Below are 23,177 nucleotides of genomic sequence, written 5' to 3'. Positions count from 1 at the left end.
CCTCTTCAGAACAGCACCCGGAAACAAGGTTTCTCCTCTCCTATGGTTCAAACGGCCTTGCAACTGCCAATGACGCTCCTCACTTCCAGGCAAAAAGGAAGCGGCAGACATGGTGCCCGGTGTTCAGGGGTAGCTTGTGGCCCCTGGCGTCTATAAAAGGTGGGATTCAGATAGGCGTCTCCCCTGTCGGCACTCACAAGTTCTCTTTGTCAAACTCGCACATGAAGTACATGGTAATGTGGCAGGCCACATCGTTCCAGCCACCCGAGGCCACCATCTCCACACAGTCCTCCTCATCATAGGCGTTGTTGGGCTCTCCGCTGCGCCACTTGTTGAAGGTCTGCATGGGGGAGCGGTCCGAGTACACGAAAGCACCTTCTCTCTCCAGGTCATTGATGCCGATGAAGACACGGGCCAGGCCGGCCTGTGCCAGGTATGAAGCCATCAGGCCATTGGCTGCCTCGTCTTTGGGCATGCTCAGTGTGCCTCCTCGGCCTTGGCAGGACAGCTGGGCATCTGCGTACCGCTTCTCCTCCTTCACCAGCAGGTAGATCTTGCTCTCAGTCTCGCGCACACCAGCAACAGCTGCAGGGGAGGGCAGTGCTGAAAGGCCAGCACTTGCATTTCTATAAACAAACTCAACGCACTCCACCACACCACAGCCACGGGCACAGCAGCGCATGGAAGCCGCTGCTGTCCGGCTTCGGGGGACAAGGGGGGGGGACGGAGTAGGGGCGGGAAAGGCCTCAATCCAACGTACCATTTTTTATGAATTTTAGCTCAGTTGTCAGTTGAGTGACCTGGTTGTCCATCTCCCCAATAGCCTTCCTCAGCTGACTGCACTCACATGGAATACCTGAGAGGAACAATCTGTTATGCACGAGACTGGTTTTGGTTGTATACACACACACACACACACACACACACACACCAGATGCATATTATACTGAAAGAAGGATCAGGAGATGAGTGTACCAACCTTTAGGGCAGGTATACGTGAGCCTACCACACAAAGTATGATGCCTTACAGATAAATTACAACCCTGAGAAGGTGTGTCTGTGTTTGGGTTTTTTGCCTGCATTATGTCTGTGCACTACATGTGTGTACAGTGACCCAGAGGCCAAAAGAGGGCATCTGATCCCCCCTGGAACTGGAGTTACAAAGTGCTGGGGCAGCTAGAAATTGAAGTTGGGTACTCTGGGAAAGCAGCCAGTGCTCTTAATCTCTGAACCATCACCCCAGCCCCACACTTTATGTTTTTAAAGTATAAACTTATTAGATTTTAAGTTTCTGGTCCTTTATGTCATACCAGGTTCTCCACTGGGACCAGGGGGTCCGATGTCACCAGAATCTCCTTTTTCACCTAGAGGCAAAAAGAAAAATTAAAGTTAGCATGGTGGGGTGGGAGGTGGGAGCTGAGGATGTGGCTCATTGTACATTCATACAGCATGTCTGAGGTGCTGGGTTCAATCCCCATTGCTCCCTATCCCCATGCTCTGTAGACAACTCTTCTGGCTGTTTATAAATATGGACATTTGCATTTTGTGGGATTTGGGGGAGCAGCCAATGACATACTAGAAGTCAACTCTGACTCCTCCCCTCGGGAGTGTTTTACAGGCAAAACTGTGTGGTCGATTAACACCATGAGCAGATGAAAGTCGGCCAGCTCTGTGTCTCTCAGTACAAGAGGAAAATCTAGATTAACATAAAATGGGAGGTGGGGTAAGCTTGTGGATAGCCAGAGCCAGGAAGTTCTCTTTAACAAACTCACACACTGATAATCCCAGGATGTAACCCAAGTTCTTCTGGATCCACTCCAGATAGTGTAGTATACCAGAAGGGCCTAAACACCAGGACTCCTGCCTAACCTCCTGGTAGGTAGGTGAAGCCTCTCTTAACCCTTGCCATCAATCTCAAAACACACACACACACACACACACACACACACCCATATCAGTCATTTAGAACCCCTAACATATAGAACTGTCTCTGTGAAGGACTCTACATCTTCAGATTCACAGTCCATCTGCATAAGGAAGGAAGTATTTAGGCAGCCCCTGCCCACCTCACTCCTCTGTGTTCTGTCAGGGTCCTGAAGACCATCAGAATCTCAGCCTGACCAGGACCCAAGAGGACAGCTCTACCCAGAGACAAAGCCCAATCAAATAATCAAAGTCAAATAAAAGTGTTCCCGGTCTCCATATGAGACTTGGAGATGTGCCCAGCACACATGCTGTGTAGAAAAGAATACGTATTCTTCAGTCTTCCCCTTGCTCATTACAGCACTGTCCACAGCAGCCAATGGGAACAGATGGCCTGAAAGTCCACAGCCTGAGAGACTGTAGCTCAGGAACACAGTCTTCTGAGCAAATCACCCACCATCTTCATCATACCAGTTGTGCCTACTTGCAAGATGCTATCAGATCATATCTGATGGGGGAACAGGGAGGGTCATTGGACCTTGCCAGTCATTTACATGTCGTTCTTCCCTGACTTCGTGTGACCGTGGAGTCTTGGGATCTCGGGATCACCAGAGAAAGTAGGCTAGAAAAGGTTAACTTTCAATAGAAGGGGGAGAAACCATCATTGTGACTCTATTGTCACTGTTTTGGGGTTCCCCACAGTTCTGCGAATAACCCCTATTCTTTTTTTTCTTTTTTCTTTTTTTTATTCGATATATTTTTTATTTACATTTCAAATGATTTCCCCTTTTCTAGACCCCCACTCCCCGAAAGTCCCATCAGCCCCCTTCCCTCGCCCTGTTTTCCCACCCACCCCTTCCCACTTCCCTGTTCTGGTTTTGTCTTATACTGCTTCACTGAGTCTTTCCAGAACAAGGGGCCACTCCTCCTTTCTTCTTGTACCTCATTTGATGTGTGGATTATGTTTTGGGTATTCCAGTTTTCTAGGTTAATATCCACTTATTAGTGAGTGCATACCATGATTCACCTTTTGAGTCTGGGTTACCTCACTTAGTATGATGTTCTCCAGCTCCATCCATTTGCCTAAGAATTTCATGAATTCATTGTTTCTAATGGCTGAATAGTACTCCATTGTGTAGATATACCACATTTTTTGCATCCACTCTTCTGTTGAGGGATACCTGGGTTCTTTCCAGCTTCTGGCAATTATATATAGGACTGCTATAAACATAGTGGAACATATATCCTTATTACATGGTGGGGAATTTTCTGGGTATATGCCCAGGAGTTAACCCCTCTTCTTTAAGCACACTAAATCTGTGTGTTCTCTAGGTTGACCTTTATTACACTGGTCTGTTGTTGGGACCTTAGGAGGAAGGTATAGATATCATTTTTGTCTTCCCAAGGAAGGAATTCTCAGAATACTTAGAAAAACAGAAACATGGTTTATCTATGAAGTAGGTGTTATTCAGTGTTAAAATAAGGGAATTTTGACAACTGCTACATGATGAATTAGGAGAGCATTGTACTAAGAGAAACAAGATGACCACAAAGGGCAAACCCCAATTGTATAACACGTAGGATGGGTAAATTCACAGAGACAAAAAGCAAACTCTGGGCTGTCAGAGCTGGGGAGAAGGGAGGGAGGTACTGCTTAATGGTGCAGGTCTCTGTGGGGCAACAAAAGGCTTTTGGAAGCAATGGGCACTGTTGCGTCACATTGCGAATGTGTTGGCACCGCTGAACTGTGCAGCTGGAACAGTTGAAATGGCAGGTTTTATGAGACTGATACTTTATCTCGATTCTATAAAGGTTCCGTAGCCTGCAAGTCCCTCAATACTCCATGCTCGTTGGGAAGATCTCCCTCAGCACTCAGAGCCTATCCCGATGATGTCTGATGGCAGGTCCTTCTCAGAGAAGAGACAGCTGAGTGCCCACCTCCCGACACTCTGGGTCAGTGGTCTCTTTCTGAAAAGACAGCGCAGGGCTGCAGCAGATCCATGGTGTGGATCAGAATAAACCACCCAACCCAACTCACAGCTCAGACTTCAAACCAAGATTTCTGAGGACCAAGAGTCAATCTGCTCCAGTACAAGAACCCAGGAGACAGAACTGGGAAGACCACAGCCAAACTCATTTATTGTCTCTGATTGCCAGCAGAGCTCTTTACCAGTCATTGGCCACCAAAGTTCAGTCTTCTCATGGCCAACCCACAACAGGACCCCAGGCCGACCTCAGTGAGCTCACACAGGAAGCTATGTGGCCATCTGTTCCCTAGGTCCAAGTCAGAACATGTCTGTTGACAGAATGCAGACCAGAGGACATAAAACAGGACAGTAGAGCATTCAGCTATCTGTTATCTCCTTTGGACCTGATGTCCTGGCCACAGGGAGGGAGTCCTGAGCTGCCAAAGTTACACAAGTCACATGCAGCATCAGGGGCTGCCTGGCACTGGAGTTTCCGATCTCAGACTTGCTGGTGCCACCCTATGCCCTGTTCAGGCTGAGAATCATTCCACAGTCCCAAAAGACTGGGAAATGAACCTAGGGGGTGGGGTGAATTCATGACACAACCCATCCTGACCATGTGAGTGTCTCATCATTTCATCATGCTTGCTAGGGAAGGTGTAGCTGAAGATTTGGGATCTGGGTCCAGCATCCCGGAGGTTAAATAGTGCTGCAGGCTGCTGTGACTCCGCCCACCCTGATGCTCACAGAGCCAGCAATCCCTTTGGTTTCCCTGGAGTGAGAATACTGCAACAGCGTTTATCAGGGTGACACATGAAAATGAGAGCTCCAGGCAAAGTGGCACAGTCAGTGGCTGTTCTCAAATACCCGGAGCCTATCGGGGATATAGGGAGAGACGTGTGTCACAAATACCTTTTGCGCCAATGGGACCAATTTTTCCATGGCGGCCCACAGTGCCTTTCTGTCCTTTGTCCCCCATGTCTCCTGTAGAAGAGAATAAGGTCAGAGTTGATTGATGCACTATTGATCTTACATGCCCTTTATCCCCATCACACACACACACACACACACAGGTGATTAAACACCCCTCCCCTTCACCATCACAAATGCACAGGCAATCTGACACACCTCCTCTTCTTTATCATATAGTGCACAGGTGATCTGGCATGCCCCCTCCTCCACATCATATATGCACAGATGACCTAATGTGCTTCTTCCCCATCATCACACATGTGCACACAAGAAGAGACTTCACAAAGTACAGGCTCTTCAAGGGCACATATGCCTGTCACAGGATGACTCCTCACAGGTAGTCCGCTGGTTTTGTTTCCAAAAGAGGAGATAAGTCACTCAGACGGCAGAAAGGAGGTGGACAGATCAACACCGCTGAGTCACTCAGTCAAAGCCAGCTCTCTTCTGAGCCTGGATCAGGAAGGGCAGGTCCATGGCCTGCATCCTAGCTCAATTATGTCTCCCAAGCTTATCCTCACACCCAAACTAAAAGCATCCCAGTTGGCTGCTTTGGGGAACAACAAAGCCCTGGGCACCTCTGGTTGCATTTGAAGGTGGCTCTGCAGGAGACAGATGCCATGGGGAGATGCGACCAGAATGCTCTCTACATGCCTTAAGACTGCTTCCTGTCAGCAAGGATTCGTTCTCGTTCCCCAAGGCCTCCAGCCCTTCTGCTGTCCCCCATCCATTGATGGAGCAGTGGCTGGCCTTATCTGACCCCACAGAACACAAATCACTGGAATAAAGCTACACAGCTAAGACTGAAGTTTCCTAACTGACAAATGTCTGGAAGTTGACCCATCAGCAGACCCATTAGCACCTCAGTGTTGGGATATGAGGTGAGATCAAGGCTTCCACTCTGGGTACCCAGGTGCAAAATGGGTCATCCTAAAACCAGGAAAGCCAGAAGGGGCACTGGGCTCTCTCTTGTATCCTGGAGACAAACAGGAAGAAAGGCAGTGAGGGCAAATAGGGCTTGATGCTGGTAAGGACAGAATCTAGAGGGAACCAGAAAAGTTGAGGGGTTGGCTCAGCACAACTCCATGAAGCCCTACGGGGGGCGGGGGGTGTTCAGAAGGGAGGAAGAGCAGGGCAGGCAGCAGACCCATCAGGACATCAGTCAGTGCCTTAATCCATGAGTTAAGGAACAGGAAAAGAAGAGAAAACTTTAGCAACTGTGCAGCTGCGCCCGATCTTTTGAAATCCCCTGGCATTAGCATAGTTCATGCAACTGAGTTTTTAAGGAAATCACAAAAATAGGTGATGTTTTAATGACGCTGTCTTTGGCTACCGGAAGCATGAATGCTACAGATTAGACATGTCAACATGACTCACTGCAGCCCCAGCGTGGAGGGGGGAACAGAGCATCTCCCCACATGCAGGAGTCCAGTACCACGGTTCCTGAAAACCAGCCAGCAAGCTGACCTGTCCTGCCCAAGTTCACATAGTGTATTTGGGAAATAGAAGGTTTGGCTTGTCCATCTGCCACCCGGGGAATCTCCAACCCACTGCACTGCTCTTGTGCATAAAGAACAGACAGGTTTGTCATTCCAATACCCAGGCTTGCCGCATTCCCAGACAGACGGGGGCTGGGTAGATGGATCCAAGAAAATGAAAACCAAAGATCTTACGCTGGAAAGACCATTCCCCGACTACATGTCCAAAACCTTGGGAGATCTGCTGCCTGCTACCACAAGGCTTCTGAGTGTGGATGTACAATCTGTTGTGTGCTGTGTAGGAGAAGACAGGAAGGGATCCAGAGGTCTCTGGTCCACCCTGGAACTGCTTCCCTTTGAACCGTCTAACTGTGGGGCTGTCAGGGCTGTGGTAGAGGAAAAGTCACACCACCACTCTGCCTTCTCAGGCTTCCAGTCACATAAGGTAGAAGAAGGTTGGGTCCCTGAGGTGACAGACAGACAGAATAAAGAGGTTCAAAAATCCCTGGAGGAAAAACACCTGCATCTTAAATGCCCCAGGGTGATTTTGCCTTTCCTGCAAAAATCCCACCTTAACATAACAATTAGCACTCTGTTGCCCAACTCAGTTCACTGACTGAGTGTGTGTAATGAAAGTCCAGTGTGAGTCTGGCGATCATAAATCAGTCACAGCCTGAGGCTGATTGGAGACCGCTTGGCTTCAGCCCATCCCCAACCCTCGCAGCCCAACAGGAGGAGCAGGGATTCAAAGCTGTTGCTGACACTTGGCTCCTGGTACCAGCTGGCACCACACTCAGCTCCTGTCCTTGGAGAAGCGTAGGTGCCAAGCCCTACCATCAGGGAACATGGGAGCTAAGAGCGAGTGTGGAGAACAGGGCACAGTGGAGACAGCAGCAACTCAGCCCAGAGGATGTGAAGGACACAGGGAGGCGGAGTCTGGAGCCCTAGAAAGCAAACCCTGCCAGCTGGCCTGTGTAGGCAGCAGCTTGCAGCCTTTCGGGGGGCCTCTGGGGTCCCTGAGTGCTGGACAATGCACCTAACTTTGGTGCCATTAATTTAAGATGTGCCAAAGTCTGGGGGGGACAAGGCATGAGACAGCACTAAGTCTCTCTGACCTTACGCGCAGCTAAGCAACCCTGGATAAGTTGTTTAATCTCTCTGGGCCTTTGTTTTCACCTCTGTGAACCTGGAATCTGGAGCTGGGGAATAGCTTAGTCGGAGAGAGCGCTGGCTAACGTGCACAACACTCCAGATTCAATCCCCAGCGTGGCATAACCTGGCACAGCAGCACACGCTTGTACCCCTAGCATTCGGGAGATACGCGTAAGACCAGAAGACCAGGGTCATCCTTGACTACCTAATTTCAGAACTGGCCGGGACTACATGAAACCGGACCTCAAAAAGATAAAACTAATCTGGATACGGTGGCTCGTGTCTTTAATCCCAGCACCTGGGAAGCAGAGACAGGTAAAACCCTGTGAGTTCAAGACCAGCCTAGTCTTCACCGTTAGGATTCAAGGCGGTCAGAGCTATAGAATGAGATAGAATGAGACCTTGCCTCCAGAGCATGTATATAATACACGGGGTTGGAGAGATGACTCAGTGGTTAAGAGCGCTGGTTGATTTTTCGGTTCTCAGAATCCACGTGGCAGCTCACAACCATCTATTGCTCCAGTTCCAAGGAATCTGATATTTTCTTCTGGAAACAGGCACACATATGGAACATAGAATATACATATTCAAGAAAAATACTTATCTATAGAAATTAACTCTTTTGTAAAATAAGAAGAAGCTGAAATCTTATAGTAAAGGATTTTGAAAGAAAACACCCACAAACAAGCCTTCTCCCCAGCCACCGCCCCAATGGGCCTGACAGCCCTGCTCAGTGGCTCTGTGCCACCGCAGAGCTTGGCTCAGTGGCCCCTGGGCTGGGTCTACACCTATGGAACAGGCCTGGCAGTATGCCGCTAGCTGGATGCTGGAGAAACAGGCACACCACCCAGAACTGCACCTGGCACATAGCGGGTGGGGCACACATGTTCCCAGCAGCAATCATTCATCATCACACGCAGTCACTCAAGTGTCTAGAAGCGTGGCAACCCACGCAGACAGCCCCAAGGGCCGGGTGCACGTACACCTGCACTTTAACACAGTCCCGAGTGATGGATGGGCACCAAAGCCGGCTAGAACTAGCTTAGACATTGCTTCTATCAATACGTCTCAGATTCCACCACCACCCACCACGCAATTCCTGAAGGCAGAAGGAGGAAGTGAGGGGCTACAGTAAAATGTATGGCACCCCAGGGAAGGTCTGCACCCTTCTCCATCCTTAAGGAACAAATGCAGGCACGTCTCGTATGCCATACCAGGACAGTACGTTCATGTATGTCTGCTAAGCTCAATGTCACATCATTATCATTTTGTATATATATGAATTTACATGTATATGTGCCTATATTTGTATGTATATATGTATATATATTTGTGTATATGTTTATATATACTTATATATATATACACATACATACACATTTGGCTAGGCTGGCTTTGCATCCTCAGCACTGGAATTACACGCGTGTGTGCCACTGTGCCTGACTTTTTCACATGGGCTCTAGGCCTGAACTCAGATCCTCACGTTTGCAGGGCAAGCTCTTTGCTGTCTGATCCTAGCCCATCACTTCCATCTTTTGATCAGCTAAGCAGTCCATCTAAAAAGTGTATGCTGAAGTCCCGCTCTGCAGGACCCGAGAATAAAATCTTGAAAAAGGCCATGGATATTCACTGAGGTCATAGGTCAGACCCTGATCCAACAGCGCCGGTGGTATTATAAGAGGAAACACCAGATATGCACAGAAGATGGCCTACATGGAGATACAGGGGAAAGAACGGGCAGCTGTGGGCAAGGCATGGAGAAAGCAGCCCTGTTCCACCTAGATCTTGAATTTCCAGACTCCAACACTGAATGAAACAAATCTCCATAGTTCAAGTCCTAGTCAGTGGCTCTCTGTAGCAAGACAAATGTAGAGAAAAAGTATTGTATGTGTGTAGATATGGCACCTGTCAATTCTAAATTTTTAGCCTATAGGTAGGAAACAGAAGGTGGAAGGCAGAAGGGATTCTGGGATAGTGCCAGGCAGGAGGTTTGCCTGGAAAACGTGATGAGACAGACACATAGTACCGGAGCACAGGTAACAAAACATGAGCCAACATGTAGATTAAAATAAATGGCTTATTTTAAGTTATTGTCTAGTCAGAAAAGAGCCTAGCTGTGTGGCCAAGGTAGGTGTAAATATATTTTGAGTCTGAGTCTTATTTCTGGGAGTAAAAATGACTTAACATCTCCAAGAAGCTGACTGACCCAGATGTCTTCTGCTCCAGCACAGAAGCAAGTCCCAAAAGGGAGGTGACGTCCACAGATCACACAGTGAACCAGTGAATACCATTGTCCAATGACTCCAAGCATAAACTACATGCGGACAGACCCAATCCCATGTCTCCATCCACAAGAGTTCTGACTTGCTTGGAACTCACTATGTAGGTAGACCAAGCTGGCCTTGAACTCACGGGGATTTACCTGCCTCTGCCTCCTACGTGCTGGGATTAAAGATGTGAGCTACCACACCCAGCTTCACATTCACACACCCTTGGATAAGTTGTAATCATCTTTAAACTGGTTTTCTCACCTGCAAAAGATGTTCTAGATGTCCCCAGAACCCCAGGTCACTGTATCAGGAAGCCAGAGTGTCATGCAGAGATCATAGGCAGATGCCAAATGACTAGATTCTACCAAGACCAGTGTCACCTGGCTCTACATCGGGGCTCCATATGTGCCTCAGCTCTTGGACAGGGGACTTTACCTGAAACTCTGCCTCTGTAGTGGTACCCACAGGGTCCCCCAAGCCTATCCTCCCTGGCTCAGGAAGTGCTGGAGGGCACACCTCTAAGAACCAGCACTAAAGGTCTTGTCAGGAACATGGTCTTCTAAACCTACAGGAAAGCAAGCAAGGCCTCTTGGGGTCCTGCTGTAACTGTTGGTGTGAGGGCCATTGGCCAGTGGCAGTCAGACAACCCGACCTTTCCTGTCCAGCACCTCATTCCTTCTGTCACAAACTTTCAGCCTGACCCTACACCCCAATCATGGCACCTCAAGCATGAGAAAACTGGGTACGCTTACAAGAAGGCCTTTGTGAGACAGTCTGGACTAGGCAGACAGAGCCATTGCCTCCCAGTGAACATCTCTAGGCATATCCCAGTCCTGCTCTGACCTGCTCAAAATGAAAGCAGCTGCTGGGAGCAGAACATCTGCTAGGGTCAGGTCTGGAGCTAAGCAACACACACATACATACACACAGCATACACACACGTGCACATTAGATACAAGTAAACATACATGTGGTTGTGCATACTATAGACACATCAGCTTATACATGCTGCCCTACTTCACTTTGTGAATTTGACACAACCTAGAGTCCTCAGGAAAGCTTCATCTGTGAAATTGCCTAGATCAGACTGGCCTATGACCTTGTCTATGAAGCACTGTCTTGATTTATTTTTTTTTTATTTTTTATTTTGGTTTTTTGAGACAGGGTTTCTCTGTATAGCCCTGGCTGTCCTGGAACTCACTCTGTAGACCAGGCTGGCCTCGAACTCAGATATCCACCTGCCTCTGCCTCCCAAGTGCTGGAATTAAAGGCGTGTGCCACCACTACCCAGCTACTGTCTTGATTTATTAATTGATGCATGTGAACCCAGCCCACTGTGGGCAGAGCTATGTATAGGCAGGTAGTCCTGGGCTATATAAGAGAGCCAGCTAGGCATGAGCCTGTGAGTAAATGGGAGACAAGCCAAAATACAGAATTTCTCCCATGTCCCTGCCTCCAGGTTTCTGGTTGGAGTTCCTGCCCTGACCTCCTCAGTATGAACTGTAACCTGTGTGCTAAAACATACTCTTTCTCCTCTAAGTTCCTGTTGGTCAAAATGTTTTATCACAGCAAGAGAAACAAAACTAACTAGAACACACATATACAAATATGCATACACAGAGTACGTATATGCACCACACATAAACATGACTGTACAAGTACAACTAGATCCTTCATAATCATATATACATGTAATTATGCATATATAGAAATACCTCAAACCTATATTCACATATGTATATGTAAATATGTATGTGCACATATATAAAATACATATAAATTAGTTCATTCATGTACACATATGTTCATACAAAGATATAGTGTGCTATATACCATACATACACACAAATGTACATGTAAATACAAACATATATACACAGAATATTTGTACACATATATACAATACACATGTGTATACAATATACACATGTGCACATATATATAGTCACAAAAACACATGATACTTTATAGATGCATACTTATATACAGGCACACAAACATACAAATAGTAATTTACACATATGCTTTTGTGTGCACATGCATGTCCACATATAAGCACATAATGTACACACAATACATATGCATGTTTGTGAACATACATGCTATACATATGTGCAAGCACATGTGTGTAAGCATACAGTTGATCCTCACACACCCCAGGACGGTGAAGTTATTAGCACTGAGTTAGTTTACCCAAAGAAGCAGAGGGGACCGTTTGCTTCCTGACCTCTATTATGATAGCTTCACACGGGATTGGCTGCTGCTGCTGCTGCCGGGGTTATTTGCATCTGGGTGTGTTGAGGAGGAAGGGACGAAAGCCTCTGAGACATCTAGACCACCTGCTCATCCTCCATTTTAGTCACAGACTTGTTTTAGCTCCATGGGCAGAGTGGTGTCCTGGTTACAAGGCTCAAGCTCCTACAGAAAGAGATTCTGAGCAAAGCTTGCACTTCCTTCCTACTTCCAGGAAGGGCTTCTGGTGGCTCCACGGATGGCAAGCTTTATGCACTATGCCCACTAGGTGAGCTATGCTGAGACCTGTTTTGAGCCTGTGCCTTTAAGCGGAGAAGCTCACTGAGGCACTCCGAATGCTGGGAGCCATTGTGACCTGCCGTCCTTACAACCCATTACTCTAACGAGAAGTGGAGTGGCTCCCATTTGTTCTCCAGACACGCAGGAGGATAGGGGCGGGTGGGCAGCTCGCAGCGGGTGCGTGATTCTTATTAATTTTAATGAAGATATCAGCACCCTTTGAAGTGGAGACGGGGCGAAGAGGGCACTTGCAATTCAGCCTCCTCAGCGATTTTTATGAAGGATGGCGTGTGCGCTACAGCTCCTGACAGCCCAGTGCTACCACAGCTGCCCTCCGCTGTCTGTGCCAGGAGGGGCCCCAGCCTCTATGACAGGGGAACCGGGAGGCCATCCGCTCTTGTCACAGCGTAAGTCTGGGAGCCAGACAGAAAAATCTGGGACAACACGCACATATCAAGTCACATCAGCAGAGCCGCTCTGCGCCTGCCACACAGCACGCCACCCAAAAAATGCAGATACTGTTCTTGTCTCAATAAAGGGCAGATGACAGCAGGCGATTCTGCTGGCTCCACTCTGCCTGGCTTGGTTTCAGTAAACTCGATTCACCAGCAGGCTTCCCCTTGGCACTGGGCTGCTCACTCTGCAAGTCAGCCACTTCCTGCAGACCAGTCCCGGGGTGGGCACAAGTTACATCTGCTGGAAACTGAGCTGTCCAGCCCAGAGTGGGGAGCCCACTGCCCTTGGAAATGCCAACTGCAGCAGCAACACCTAGGCCTATTAACACAAGCTAACATCCGTGCCTTCCAGAGGTTGTGGGGGGCTCAGGGGGTATACACCGACAGGACCCTCAGCCAGAGCCGAGATCACCCAGGGACTTCAAGGAAACTTAAAGATGTTGAATCTCAAGATATCTTTCGAGCAAATGGAAAGGGTTTTCGGGGTACCGGGGTTAGGCTGAGCCCCAGGGACACAAAATTTAGGGCGACGTAGATCTGTCCTCATTGCCCACATGCTGAGGGAGTGTCAAGAATAAAAAAGAAATGGTGACATGCTGCCCAACTGTGGCACTCACTGAGCACCCGTCACAGCATCCTTTGAAGGTGCCAGTCTCTAACAGATCCACCTCCTGGGATCTCCCATGGATCTCATGTCTCTAAGATCAGGCTATTTAAGTAATGGTGGGTGACAAAAGGGCGGCTTTTAAACTCTGCCAGTGTGAGAGATGACAGCCTTTAACCTCAAAGTGTGAGTCAAAATAAATCTTTCCTACAGTAGCTTTGGTCAGAGTGTCCTGTCATGACAGCAGAAAAAGCAGCCAGTACACTAGGTGTGGTGCTGCACACCCTTAACCCCAGCACTCAGGAGGCTGAAGCAGGAGGATGATTTCAAAGCCATCCTCGGTTGCATAGCAAGTTCAAGGCCAGCCTGTGATACAAGAGGAGCCTGTCTCAAAGAAGAGAGTCAGAGAATTCCACATGAACAATCAGACCCCAGTAGCCTGTGATGTCTCACACACTCCTAGAGCCTACACACCTCACCCCACATGGCCCAAATGGAGAACAATGACTCCTGCTGTAACATTTACTGCTTAACAAGGTATAGAGGTGCCTGCTTGTCTATCCAAATATGGACCCACTCTTGGACACAAGGTCAAACCATGTAGCTCCCCTTAACCCTTATAAAGAAATCTCTCTCAGGGTCTCTCCTCTCCCCTCCCACGCCATCCCCTCCCCTCCACTCCCCTTCCCCTCTGCATCTGTCTCCTGCGGTGCATTTCTTCATTAAATCTTCCTGTATCTGTTCCAATCTGGTCAATGCTTTCACCCCCATGCCTTCAGCTGCCCTTCATTTCTGGCACAATACTATAGTTATTATCACAGTCCAGAATACACTGCTTTGGTTAAAATGTTGTATATTGTATTTTGTTTTGGTTTTATTTTCGAGGGTTTTGTTTTTGTTCTTGTTTGTTTTTAGAGACAGTATCTCACTGTGTAGCCCAGGCTGGCCTCAAACCCACCACCCTCCTGCCTCAGTCTCCTGAGTGCTGGATGATTGGCAGGCATAACCACATTCATTTTATTTGGAACACAGCAAGAAAACAATTCAATAAATGTGGAGAAAGAAAGAGAGGAAGAAAAATTCCTTGGGGAGGCAGAGCCCTGTACTAACATGGCAGCAGCAAGCGGGGAGCACACACTTGGGCTTGGGGTTATATGTAGGCCTTTTCAGGGGGATACTGGAGCAGAAGCACATGCCTGGGCCCTACCTGCAGGTCCTAGGGAAACAAAATGCCAGCAATCTTAATCCCCAAGAATCCTCAAATCAATGGGAAAGCAAGGGTGTCAAACCCACACTGTAGAGAGATCATTCACACCCCCAGGAGGTAACGGGGAAGAGCTAGATCATCCCCAACAGATGGGACCAGAGGCACCAGCAGGGCCCACCCACAGCACATACCATGAACAGATACCCATAAATCATGCAGCCTTGTAAGGAAGGCAGCTCGCACCTCCCAGTGTGAGGGCCTGGAAGCTAGGGGGGCAGCAAGGCCTGGTACTTGGTCCCTGCTGCCTCATTTGCTGCTTGGCAACGGATCTGTTTGAGATGTAAAGAGAGGCGTGTGCTGGGATGACACAGCTCCCAGACTTCCTGAGCCGTGCCCGATGTAGACATAGTAAGAATCGGTTTCAAGTTAGCTGAGGAAAGCATCTACACCTCAAGTGCTAGGAAGAGAGAAAGCAATCATAGGAGAATGTTCTAGAAGAACAGATGAGGCTACCAGAACACTCAGAAGCCAAAGCTACACTGAATATAAAAGGATTTTGGCACAGGTTGACGGCCAAACCCAGCTACAGATATGGGCCACGTTTGCAGTTATGAGGCATGTAAAGCCAGAGGCTTTAAGGAACAGAACGGTTGGTGCTGCATCTACACAGGACAGGGAAGCCCCACCACCTTGTGGACCTGGATTTCTTCACAACCCAACAATAGCGGGAATTGAAGCATGCTTGGACAGCGATGTTCTAGAAGAAATCGAGCTGTACCTCCCAGCACTGTGGCAGTGTCTGGTCTTCTAGATATGAGGTCACCGCCTATGAGGCCTGGAATTACGTTCTCCAAGAGGATGAACAGCTGCAGCTCAGGACATCTCTACTGTGCTCTGGACAGCTCAGCAGGCATCCCAGCCAGGCAGCTGCAGCTTCATGGGCTAGCCTGTGACCAGGAGTTTGTGACTGTGAGTTGCCCCGACTCCATTCCTGCACTTGTACCAGATTCCTGGGAAGCCTACATTATTTTTCAAGAGTTTCTGTGTAGTCTGGGCTGGCCTAGAACTCACCCTGTCAGGCTCCTAGAGATCTGCCTGTCTCTGTCTCCTGAGCACTGACATTAAGGTACTCCATGCCTGGCCTCCCTCACTCCTGAGAAAAATGTAGCTCACAGTGCTTGCAGTGAGGGAGGGAGGGCAATTTGGAGAACGAGCCTGAAAACACCTTAACGCAGTCTTCACATATTCTACATTAACTAATGAAAGCAAATCTGAGACGGATATGGTTTTGGAAAGGGAATCTTGTTGTGTAGCTCAGGCCAACTTCAAACTCACAATCCCCCTGCCTCTGCTTTTAGAGTGCTAGAATTAAAGGTATGCCCTACGTCATCTACCCGAACTCACATGTGCACATTCAGTCTAATGAGCAATGCAAGATCAGAGTGCTTCTTGAAGCTACACACACACACACACATATACAAACACACACATACACATATACAAACACACACACAAATACAAACAAATACACACACACACATACATACATACATATACAAACACACATAAACACAAACACACATACACACATACACACATACATGCATGGCCACAAACATCCAAGAAAATGTGAACCTTAGGTAAATCAGAATAAACACACACCTCAGCATACCAATTGCTGAATGAAAAATAGGAGGAAACTTTTGTGTCCTCTCCTGGAGTGATCTCCAAGATGCACTTTTAAGAGAAAGGAGCAAAGTGCAGAAGGAAGTCTTCTGCAATCGTTTGCACAAAAAGGCTGAGGCACATCAACATGTTTCACACACACACATTCATACACTCTCTGCAAAAATGAGTGAAAAGTTCTCAAGGGCCACAGAGGTGAGTATGGCCCTTTCGCAGCAAATATCTCGGTACATTTTGATCTCTGCACTGTGATAATATCCCACTCATCATCTGTGATTCATTTCTATGACTGACAGGAACAAATACGAAGTAAAAGTCAGGGCCTGGGGTTACGGAGGAGTATGATGGCCATGTCTCACCTGCAGTGCTCGAGCTCAAAACCACGCGGCCACGCAGCCACTCGGCCACGCAGCCTGTGCACTTGACCAGGGAGAGTCCATAAATCAGTCTTCAAAAAATCTCAAATATGTTTTTCTAATAGTTTTTTAGACAGAAAGAGCCTTTCCAGTGTCCCAAGATCAGCTGTGGTGCTGACCAGTAGATGCTCTCACAGATGTGGAGCGCTCTCCTTTCTCTTCTATGGTCATTCACTTGGTTTGTTTTCAAAATCAGGGTCTCCTGCTGTGTAGACCAGGATAGCCTGGAATGCACAGAGATCCATCTGCCTCTGTATCTGGAGTGCGGGGATTAAAGGCCTGCACCACCACGCTGGTTTGAGAATGCTTTTCTTTACAGCCTTGTCTTTCTTTTTCTTTTTCCTGAAGCGCAGTTTTCTCTAGATAGCCTGTCATGGAACTCAGTGTGTAGGTGGCCTCAAACTCAGAGGGAGTATGCCACAACCGCTGGGCTATATAGCTTTTAATAATGATTTAAAAAAATGTAAACTAGAAAGAGGCAGCAGAGCTATGTGAGTTCAAAGCCAGCCTGCTCTACATAGCAAGTAGCAAGTTCTAGGCCAGTTAGGGCTAAATAGTGAGATCCTGCTAAATAAATAAATAAATAAATAAATAAATAAATAAATAAATAAATAATTAAAAAAAAAAAACCTTGGGGATCAAAGAGATGGCTTGGTGGTTAAGAGCACACACAGTTCTTCCTGAGGACCTGGGTTGGCTTCCCAGCACCCATATCAGGTAGCATACAACCGCCCATAACCACATCTCCAAGATCTTACCTCTGTGGACACTTGCATCCATGTGCATATACCAACACACACACACATAATTAAATAAAAATTAAATAAAAGCAAATCCTTTTAAAGCTAGTGATTGCTGCTTTTTAAGAGGGTCCAGTAGACATTGCAGATTACTCTAGCTTTGGGGGAACAGTGTCCAACACCCACTTCTGATCTCCACAGGCACTGAACTCACATGCACAAACCCATTCCACAGACACATACATATACACATAATTTATTAAAAATAGTAAAACACTTTAAAATACAATATAAAATAGTAAAGATGGTGCCACCCTATAGATGGCAGCCACACACACTGAGCACCTGCTGTCACCGTAGGCTCCTTTCGTGTGTAATCATGTATGTTCAAATTCCATTACATGTAGATAAACTGGAGCACCTCCACCCTCTAGCTTCTCCCCCTTGGGCATCTAGTTCCTGAACGTTCTGATTCTTTCAGTGCGTGTCTTGACTCCCTTTTGTATGTGATATGGCTACCCAACATCCACAGCCTGGTTCTCTACATGCAAACCCTCATTTCTATACATGTATGTTCTCATCCCTGTGCATGTGTGGCTTTAACTCCCTTACATATGCCTCCCACAGGGTGGAAACCACTCCCACTCAACCACGTCCGCTCTGTAGGTGGGCCAGCTACCATTGCAGTGCCCCAGCTTGTGCCCTCCCTCCTCCCACCCTTCCTTCATGGCTGCACTCCCAGTCATGTCCCTGAGCCTTGGCATTCAGGGAGTCACCACTGTGTTTCCAGAGCACAGTGCTTTTCTCTGGTCTTGCAGGCCAGCACTGTGCCTTCCCTTGATAACCTTTGTCTTAGTTGACCTCCGTCTCCTCCATCTTCCAGCCACCTCCTCCCCATGGAGGCTGGAACTGTGAATACCTTTTTCTCCTGTAGGGCCGACTCTTCCCGGGCGTCCTGGGGCTCCTTTGTCTCCCTTTTCTCCTGCATCCCCTGTGGAAGAAGTCATATCTCTTTAGGCACAGTCTGACTAGGACGGGGCTATGGTGTTATGTATGTATCCATAGAGAGGACTAGAAAGGCTCTCACCCATGGTGCAGACAGTCCAGCCCTACCCCCTGCCCACACTACCGCATGCTGCAACCAGCATCACCAGCGCAAGCTCTGGGTCCCCAGGTCTGAGCTTAGGATGCACTTTCCCTACACTGCTTTATTTTTCAGGGAACAGATTTTTCCCCCTCCACTGTCCCTTCTAGGCTGGTTCCCAATCTTCTTCCCACCATATAGGACTCTCCACAGCACTCCAACCATAAAGATCAGTGAGGAGCAGTGTATCACGTGACCCTCAGGGAAACATCATGCAGACTGGTGACGTGCTCGGAGAACAGGACCAGGGTGTCCACTGGTCCCCTCAGCATGACACATGGAGTGGTGGCCTCCCATGTGGGCTGCCTGAGAGTAATAGAGTATGCCCTCCATGTTTGGGGGTTCAATGGCCAGGTACAAGAGACAGAGGTATAAACAAGCAGTCAGGATATCTGACAAGATGAGCCCAAGGGGGGTTGGGGAGCTGGGTCACAGGGAACCAGGGAACCACACCGATTCTCTAATCTCTACCCCAGTCTAACCCTGATCTAACAGCCTTCCTACAACACAAGTTTGATTCTTTTTCCTTCCTAAAAGACAGAAAGTCACCAAAGGCTACACTGAGTTATAGACCAGTCTGGCGTCAAACTCACAAAGGTCTATCTATTTGTCTCTGCTTCTTGGTCTACACATCCTTGTTTATACAGTGAAGCCCAGGCTAGCCAACGTTATGGAGTGAAATCCTGTCACAAAGGAAGAAAAAGGAAGAAGAGGAGGTGGAGAAGAGGGAAGAGGAGAAGGAGGAAGAAAGGAAGAAGAGAGGGAGAGAAGTGGAAGAAGAAGAGAAAGAGAAAGATGAGGAGAAAAAGAAAGAGACAGAGAGACAGGAAACATGGCCGTGTGTGGTCATGAGTGTGACAGTAAGCCCACTGGGGACCCTCTGACTGAAATTCACCCTCACAGCTAGAAAGCAGCTGCCAGAAGAAGGAGCTCACTCACTTCCCATGAGACAAAACATTAGGGCGAGGAGTTCAACTCACTAAGAAACAGTCATCTGTGAAACCTTGATGGTTTTGTTTTGAAGTTATCAAATTGAGGTCAAAGAAAAGAGAAAAAAAAAAAAACCTTATAAATGCCCAAGCCTGTCTCACAGGAATTCCAGGGAGCAGAGAGAAAGAGAATGCCCGTCTAAAGCCTGAGAGACTGTGAGGAGCTGCCAGATGCACTTTCCATCACTGGGGTGGGGGTGTTGGCGGGGAGGGTGGACGCAAGAACACAATGAAGGCCTCCAGAAACCCACTTGGGAAAAACCAGGGCCAAATAGCCAAGCTGTGTCAGCGACACTGCAGAAGGAATGTCACCAACAAAGAGAACATTCTGTGAGCCACCCAGGAGGAAAAATATTTTTAAGTCAAATTGACATGAGCAGTCGCATTAGGGTACGGGATGAAATGAGGCACAAACCTCAGCCAAGGTGACACGGGACGATTCAGATCGCACGTCTCCCCAGTGAAGAGGCTTTTAAACTGAAGCTGTGCAGTGAGCAGGAAGCAGCCAGTCAGAGCAGAGGTGAGAGACATGGATGGGCACACAGACTAAAGTGAAGCAAAGGCTGTCCAGATGCCAGGATAGACTGAGGGGCTGGGCCACAGGGGACAACATGATCACCCATGGAGGAGCAACCGCAAAGCCCACCACTGCAGAGACCCGCCAAAGATGGGTAAGGGGAGGGGGCTTTCTTTCCTAGTACATGCGTCAGGGCATGTGTCACAGTAAGCAGCTACCACGGCCCTTCTCTCCATGGGCTGAAATCTCTGGTCTCCCAGAACAGCTGAAGGAAGGCCTCCACCACGGGAGATGCATCGGCAACGTTCACTGAGAGGCAAGCCTAAGCACACCTTCCAGCTTTTCTAGACGTTTTCTAGAAAGCTCCTCAAGACTGCACACGGCTCTCACTTGTTTGAGGCAGACAGGTGGATGTGTCTAAGTGAAAACATGGGTTGTGGAAGCTGAGTGACAGGCCAAGGTCCCTCTTTGGTCCCTAAACCCTACCTGGATTAGGATAAGACTGAGTGAACTAAAAAAAAAAAGACTGAGTGAACTAGACCATTATCCACTACACTGTCACTAACCTGACGGCCCCGCCTCTTAAGAAAGAAGGCAAGAGCCGGGCGGTGGTGGTGCACGCCTTTAATCCCAGCACTCTGGGAGGCAGAGGCAGGCAGATTTCTGAATTCGAGGCCAGCCTGGTCTACAGAGTGAGCTCCAGAACAGCCAGGGCTATACAGAGAAACCCTGTCTTTAAAAAAACCAAATCCAAAAAACAAACAAACAAACAAACAAACATAAAAGGCGAGAAGGTCACTAAGCCCACCCTACAGCTTCCACCCGACCTCCCCTTTCATCCTGTGTCTGTCTCTGGTCTTATTGAAGACTGCTCATCTTGATTCCCAGCTCACCAGAAGACACTGACACAGCACTTGACACGGGAGCAGGAGTGAGAAATAACGCATCAGTGAGGACGTTTTAAAGTACCATGTGTGTGGCTGGGTGACGGCTGTCAGTAAACCACAGCAAGTGAAGAACTGGAATTGATCCCCAAATTCCATATAAAAGGCCAATCATAGCGGTACACACTTGAAATTTCAGTATTGGGGAGGTAGAGTCAGGAGGGTCCCTGGGGCTCCTGGCTAGCCAGACTAGACCAAAGTTGATATACCCGAGGAAAAATACCAGAGGTTGCTCTCTGGGCTCCACACACAAGTACACACATTTGTACACACACACACTCACACTCACACAGAGGACCTATAAAAAAATTTTTTTATCTCTCAAACAATCAGAAAAGTTTCTTCCACTTAAATATTATTCTCCAGGAAAATCTTCTCATTTCATCCACAGTGGGTAGAGGAGTACAGGACCCCTGAGCTGCCGAGGGGAGCTACCTGCTGCCCCCCCAAAACACCTGATACCAAAGCTCTGTAGCTCCCCCTAATGCAGTTTCCCAAATCCATCCATGATTACATTACATCCTGAAACTACTTTATCATACAAAGCTGGTTTGGCTAGATATGATGGTGCATGCCGTTGAGCCCAGCATCCCAGAGGCAGAAGCCGCAGAGTTCTGTGACTTTAATTCAGTCTAGGCTGTGTAGTGAGTTCCCAGCTGGCCAGGGCTTCGAAGTGTGATCCTTTGTCTCAAAAAGAAATTTGACCTCTGCTTCTAGAAGGCCTCACCCAAGATGATGGAAACCTTCCCAGGAAGCTTGACTCTAAATCCAGCTGTTCCTGGAGACCTTAGAGAAAAACCCCAAGTGCTCATCAAGATCAAAGATGTTTCCAGCACTGCTCAAAGCTCAGGGAGGAGGCGGGGTAGAGTAGGAGGGACTCCTTGCCCTGCCCGTGTTGATAAACAAACCCTGGAGAATGTCGCATACCTGAGATGGGATTTCTGTGACCCTCTCCACTCACACAGAAAGTCCAGCTACATAGACCTCTTTTTTCCCCCATGAGTTCTGTGGAGTCATCTTTCTATCAGAACAGGTTGACAATCATCTGCCATCTCATTTTCCACTGTCAATAGCACTGCTTTCTCTTTTCTCACAGAAGAATTTACCACTTGAGTCTTCTCAAATCAGATCTAGATCTGTGAACGCAAGGCCTTCAGACAGGCCCTATGGTACTATCTGACCTGACAGAGAAGGGGTGTGTCCATCATTTTCAGGCAGAGCATGGAATACTCAGATATACTCATTGTCAGCTGAAGAACTGCCCCAGGCATTCCTGGACTATTGTTCTATTTACAAATGTTTCTGCAAGCAGACTTCATCCCTACAAGCCATGGGATGGAAACACAGTAACATCAGAAAGCAGGGAAGAGGCTGGCTGACCTCAGCAGTTTGGCTCATGCAAGAGAGGATCACATTGAGTAGGTCTTCATACAAGGCTCCTGAGGAGAAGGCTGTGTTGCATATACATCGATTACCAGAAATCCACAATGTCTTGGCTAGAAAGAGCTTAAATGCCATAGAGTCTTGCTCTCAGGTTTCCCAGGATGTACCTGGTCCAGAGTCAGTCTTTGTGAGTGTGTGCTGAAGCGCCAGGCCATACAGGAGACTGAGACACCCAGAGGCATGAGCAAGGCAACACCGGAGCAGGAGAGTAGCCATTACCTTTGAGGCCGGGGACAAGAATCTGCACAGAACAGGCGTCCTCTGTGGTCTGCTGAGGACATCCAGATGGCAGCAGGGACAGGAAAGCCAGGCTAACCAGCATGCCTGCAAGAACCAGGTCCCTCATCATCACGAGTGCAGGCAGGATGCTGACTCCTGGAAGAAGGAAGCCAAAACCAGTCACAGGCTCTGACTGGACAGTGCACTGTGAACAGCAGGCCACAGTCAGGCGATCTCCTCTGGGTTTTGATGCCTCTCTCACTTGCTCGGTCACACACCAATTACCAGTCTCCACGGAGAGTCTCTGAAGTTCCCAGGCAGCTAGAAGACCACGTGTGCCCAGACTTCTTTCCTTAAGCCTTTGCTGAAGGTCGCTTGTCACCACTGACCAGCCTCCCTCAGAACAAGTCACTGAACGCAAGGCCTGCCCAGAAGGCCCAACTTATCCCAATGGCGGAGACTTAGGTTAGAAGAAGACAATGACCCAGACCATGACTGGGGAAGGGAGTCAGGGACATCTGA

At 48.1% G+C, this 23,177-nt stretch overlaps 1 protein-coding gene across 4 annotated transcripts; it reads right to left on the bottom strand.

The window, feature by feature from the left end:
• Positions 1-193: 193 nt before the first annotated feature.
• Positions 194-22,803, bottom strand: Colec11 (collectin subfamily member 11). 4 transcript variants are annotated; one of them, XM_052184748.1, is made up of 6 exons: positions 22,656-22,803; positions 18,319-18,390; positions 4,803-4,874; positions 1,311-1,364; positions 761-856; positions 194-585 (listed from the first exon to the last, which is right to left on the bottom strand). In XM_052184748.1, exons 1-6 carry the CDS (start codon positions 22,783-22,785, stop codon positions 194-196), a joined length of 816 nt encoding a protein of 271 aa, XP_052040708.1. In that variant the 5' UTR covers positions 22,786-22,803. The 4 variants fall into 4 exon arrangements, with proteins under 4 accessions (XP_052040708.1, XP_052040706.1, XP_052040705.1 ...); XM_052184746.1 differs by lacking the exon at positions 4,803-4,874 and having other exon boundaries at positions 22,656-22,785; XM_052184745.1 differs by lacking the exon at positions 18,319-18,390 and having other exon boundaries at positions 22,656-22,785.
• Between the last annotated feature and the right edge of the window lie 374 nt (positions 22,804-23,177).

This window comes from Apodemus sylvaticus, chromosome 6 (assembly GCF_947179515.1).
Source record: "Apodemus sylvaticus chromosome 6, mApoSyl1.1, whole genome shotgun sequence".
Taxonomy (NCBI): domain Eukaryota; kingdom Metazoa; phylum Chordata; class Mammalia; order Rodentia; family Muridae; genus Apodemus; species Apodemus sylvaticus.
This window is presented reverse-complemented; position numbering and strand designations above follow the sequence as displayed.